The following is a 4,762-nucleotide window of genomic DNA, read 5'->3' as shown; positions in this document are numbered from 1 at the left end:
TGTCAGTTCAGTTTATTAATTTGGACAATAATGAAAATGCTTTGATGTTTGCTTCTCCCCTTTAGAAGGTAAACCTCTGGGTATGAATCCTACGACTTCGTTATTCTGAACTCCCCAAGCTCATCTCCGCATGCTGACCTGGGAGTGTTTAGGGACCCTTCATCAGCAAAAGTAATAGCGTGAAAATGGGCTTGACATCTGAATGGGTTTAAACGTCTTTGTGGTAGGGCCACTAAACGGGACTGTATTGAAGTCACCCATTAATTTTTTTATGGCTTTGAAAAGTGCTTAAGTATGGCACTGTTCTAAGAGCTGGGGTAGGAACAAGGTAATCAGGTTGGACACAGTCCATGTCCCACATGGGGCTCAAGGTCTTAATCCCCATTTCACAGATGAGGTAACTGAGGCCCAGAGAAGTTAAGTGATTTGCCCAAAGCCACAGAGCAGACAAGTGATGTAGTAGGATTAGAACCCAAGTCCTTCAGACTCACTGGTCATGTTTTAACCATTGCTTCTTCAGATGGATATGATCTGGATATGGATTCTAGGACTGACTTTCAGCATGTTACAGTTGGTCAGGGTGAGATTGTAAATTGTTCCCCTATGGCAGGCTGAAGACCACCGGGTGACCAACAAGGGTTTTTTTTGTTTTGTTTTGGGTTTTTTTTATGGCATTTGTTAAGCACTTCAATGTGTGCATACCAAGCACTGGGGTAGATGCAAAAATCTCCAGTGGCTACCAATCAATCTGCGCATCAGGCAGAAACTCCTCACCCTGGGCTTCAAGGCTCTCCATCACCTTGCCCCCTCCTACCTCACCTCCCTTTTCTCCTTCTACAGCCCACCCCGCACCCTGCGCTCCTCTGCCGCTAATCTCCTCACCGTACCTCGTTCTCGCCTGTCCCACCATCGACCCCCGGCCCACATCCCCCGGGCCTGGAATGCCCTCCCTCTGCCCATCCGCCAAGCTAGCTCTCTTCCTCCCTTCAAGGCCCTACTGAGAGCTCACCTCCTCCAGGAGGCCTTCCCAGACTGAGCCCCTTCCTTCCTCTCCCCCTCGTCCCCCTCTCCATCACCCCCATCTTACCTCCTTCCCTTCCCCACAGCACCTGTATATATGTATATATGTTTGTACATATTTATTACTCTATTTATTTATTTATTTATTTTACTTGTACATATCTATTCTATTTATTTTATTTTGTTAGTATGTTTGGTTTTGTTCTCTGTCTCCCCCTTTTAGACTGTGAGCCCACTGTTGGGTAGGGACTGTCTCTATATGTTACCAACTTGTACTTCCCAAGCGTTTAGTACAGTGCTGTGCACACAGTAAGCGCTCAATAAATACAATTGATGATGATGACGATAGATGCAAGGTAGGACACGTGGGACTCACAGCCTTAATCTCCATTTTACAGATGAGGTTCATTCATTCATTCAATCATATTTATTGAGCACATACTGTGTGCAGAGCACTGTACTAAGCGCTTGGAAGTTAAACCTTTCAACCTCAGAAAAGGTCATTTTCAGGGCTGGATAGTGACGCTACTTTGGCCTCTCTCCTTAGGAACATGGCCACAGAGGATCTGGCCAAGAATCTCCAGGAAGAGCTGACCTGCTCCGTCTGCATGGAGTACTTCGTCGACCCCGTGACCCTCAGCTGCGGACACAGCTTCTGCCGTCTGTGTGTCCTCAAGAGCTGGGAAGAAACCCAGGAGTCCTTCTCCTGTCCGGAGTGCCGTGGGGCCTGTGAGCCCGGAGACCTGCAGATCAATCAGCGTCTGGGGAATCTGGCCCTGATTGGCAAGCAACTCAGACCCCATTTACTGCAACAGAACCCCGCAGGAGAGGGGTTATTGTGTGGGGAACATCAGCAGACCTTGAAGCTGTTCTGTCAGGAGGATAAACTTCCCATGTGTGTGATGTGTTGCCATTCTGAGGTTCATGCCGATCACCGTGTGTGTCCCATAGATGAGGCAGCGGAGGATTACAGGGTAAATGGTGCTATGTAAACCCCACACTAGATTCGTTCATTTAGTAGTATTTATTGGGCGCTTGCTGTGTGCAGAGCACTGTACTAAGCGCTTCCTCTTGTTCAGTGCCCCAGAGGTGGTGACCACCATATCCACCGGTGCCTTTCCCAAGACCGGGGAACTATCTGAGGTGTTGGCGCCCAGCCACAAGCATTCCTCCTTGGTCTGTAGATCTAGACTAGCGAGTTCCCAGTTTGATCAATGGCCGCTTGATGTTTCAGGAGCGGCTCCAGGAACTTCTCCAGCACCTGTGGACGGAAATGACTCAGGTTCAGAAACTCATCTCTACGGAGAAAAGGAATTCAGAGTATCTGGAGGTAAAGTTCCTGTCTTTCGGGTTTCATTCTATACCGTGGGGGATTGGGGTGGCGATGAAGGTATCGATGGCAAGGGAAGAAACCCTCAGTTAACCCTCTGTTTCACCCCAAATCGTGTCCTGGCAGGAGGAGGTGCAAAGGTGGAAACAGAACCTGGTGTCCGAGTTTGAGAGGATGCATCAACTACTGGATAAGGAATTGGAGTTAAAGCTGGAGAGATTGGAAAAAGAAGCGGCGGAGAATCGGAAGACACTGAGGCAGAACGAGGAAAAACTGTCCGAGCAGACCCGCAAGCTGCGGGCACTGATCACAGATGTCGAGGAGAAGTGCCAGAGGGGCGACACCGAGTTGTTGCAGGTGACAGTCCTGGAGCAAGAACTTGAGGATCGGGGAATGGGGAAAGGAGGGAACTCAGGGAGACGTCCCAGAGATTCCGCAGGACCGTCAAGGGGCTCTCAATATCTCTCCACTAAAAGAGTCCCCAGAGTTGGGTCCAGCTTGCTACTCACTTTCTTCTTCTCCCTTGGTCTCTGGGACAAGGGCAAGTGATCTCTTAAAATATATCTCGTGAAACTTGCTCTTGGATCATGAGCAAAAGCGCTTAGTACAGTGCTTTGCACACAGAAAGCGCTAAATAAATACGATAGAATGAATGGGTGAGGTGGGAACTTGGCGCTCCTTCAGGGACCACGTTTAAGGAAGAGAGGGTGGACAAGCAATTGTTGGCCCCAATCCTAATTTGGTGTCTCTTTCCTCCTCAGGGTTTGAAAGGAATGTTGAGCAGGTACGTATGTGTTCCAGACTTCCCAGGGGACCCCAGAAACTCTATTGTGCTGTACTCTCCCAAGCGTTGAGTACAGTGCTCTGTACACAGCAAGTGCTCCATGGATTGATTGACTGTCGTGGGGAGGCGCATATATAAGGCGGGATGGGTCGTTGAGAAGTCATTAAGAGGCAGGACCATGCTGAACAGTATGGTCTCTTGCAGAACAGGGAAGGCAGGGGGTATCTGGTCAGGGTGGCATAATGGATCCTGAGAAGAACAAGGATCGTAACGGACACTATATTCTCTCTAGAGGTGTATTCATCCTGCGGCAATGGCCCAAGGCCTCCTCCTTGGAGCTGAGTGTATGCAGCATTCCTGGAATGAGGGAAATGCTGAGCAGATATGAAGGTGAGTAGGAATCCTGTCAATCATCTTTTCTCCACCATTCCGGGATCAGACATATATGATCCACCCCAAACAGTAACTGGAGCATCTTCTCAAATCATCATTGGAAGCAAAAATGACATAATCCCCAAACCAGCCATCTTCTCTTAAAGCATTTACCATGAGTTCCACCACAGTTCACCAAAATTTCCCTCTGTCATCAGCCTATCAGAGGGATTTGGGAATAACGGGGATGATTTGTGCAGCTATCCCAGAACTGACACTTTATCTCTCTCCACAGTGGACATGACCCTGGACCCCGATACGGCCAGTCCTTACGTCATCATATCGCCGGATCGGAAGAGTGTGAAATTCGTGGAAACCCGCCAGGATGTTCCCGACCATGAAGGCAGATTTGACAATTGTGCCAGTGTCCTGGGCACCCCGGTGTTCACCTCGGGGAGGCACTACTGGGAGGTGGAGGTGGGAGACAAGCCCGAGTGGGAGGTGGCGGTGTGTAAAGAATCGAAGGACAGGAAGAACAGCATGCAGATATTTCCCGGGGACACTTTCTCCCTGATGACCTTCCGGACCAAACGTGGGGCTAATCTCTGGATCTCCAGCCCCTTGACCCCGCTCAGTATGAAAATGCCCATCCGCCGCCTGGGGGTTTTCCTGGATTATGAAGCTGGGGTCGTCTCCTTCTACAATGTCATGGAAAAATGTCTCATCTACACCTTCCCCCCGACCTGCTTCTCTGGCCCACTCCGACCTGTCTTCTCACCTTGTCTTATACATAGAGGGCAGGACACTGGGCCGCTGACCATCCGCCCCGTGAAAGACCACAAACTCAGTCACTAGTGAAGCTATGTTTTTTTTTTTTTTATCAGATTGATGGCCTCCAAACTGGTAGAATGGACTCTTTCATGACCCTTCAAAAACTTCACGACTCTGATCCCAGCCCACTGGGATCTGAGGGAAACCAATGTATAATGTATAATGAAATCAATTTATAATCAATAAATGCATAGGGAAACTAACTCGGTGAATATTCCTTTCTTTTTCAGAAACCCCCCCACTCAGGTGGTAGTCTCTCATTTCATTCCAGCTCTAACGGTCCTCTGGACTTTGGAGGCATTTTGCCAACAACCCAACCTCCTTGATTCTGCCTGATTTTAGGGATTTACTTCCTATCCCCAGAATTCCCAGTTAGAACTGAGCCCATCCAAGCCCTTGCACATAATTTACTCATTCGTGGATTT

The 4,762-nt window shown here is 48.9% G+C and overlaps 1 protein-coding gene across 1 annotated transcript; it reads left to right on the top strand.

Annotated features, from left to right (window-relative positions):
- The first annotated feature begins 1,571 nt into the window (after positions 1–1,571).
- LOC119949176 (probable E3 ubiquitin-protein ligase TRIML1) lies at positions 1,572–4,361 on the top strand. The gene is made up of 6 exons (XM_038770718.1): positions 1,572–1,994; positions 2,255–2,350; positions 2,477–2,707; positions 3,112–3,134; positions 3,427–3,524; positions 3,802–4,361. The coding sequence occupies exons 1-6, from the start codon at positions 1,572–1,574 to the stop codon at positions 4,359–4,361; spliced, it is 1,431 nt and encodes a 476-aa protein (XP_038626646.1).
- Positions 4,362–4,762: the final 401 nt, after the last annotated feature.

This window comes from Tachyglossus aculeatus, chromosome X2, assembly GCF_015852505.1.
Source record: "Tachyglossus aculeatus isolate mTacAcu1 chromosome X2, mTacAcu1.pri, whole genome shotgun sequence".
Classification (NCBI taxonomy): Eukaryota; Metazoa; Chordata; class Mammalia; order Monotremata; family Tachyglossidae; genus Tachyglossus; species Tachyglossus aculeatus.
The sequence above is the reverse complement of the archived record's forward strand: the minus strand, read 5'-3'. Positions and strand labels throughout refer to the sequence as shown.

What these genes read in the sequence shown, in the direction of transcription:
- LOC119949176 (XM_038770718.1), top strand. Translation starts at nt 1,572, where the DNA reads ATGGCCACAGAGGATCTGGCCAAGAATCTCCAGGAAGAGCTGACCTGC. An exon ending in AGGCAGCGGAGGATTACAGG is followed by an intron (nt 1,995 to 2,254) that starts GTAAATGGTGCT and finishes TTGATGTTTCAG; the next exon opens with GAGCGGCTCCAGGAACTTCT. An exon ending in GCGACACCGAGTTGTTGCAG is followed by an intron (nt 2,708 to 3,111) that starts GTGACAGTCCTG and finishes TTTCCTCCTCAG; the next exon opens with GGTTTGAAAGGAATGTTGAG.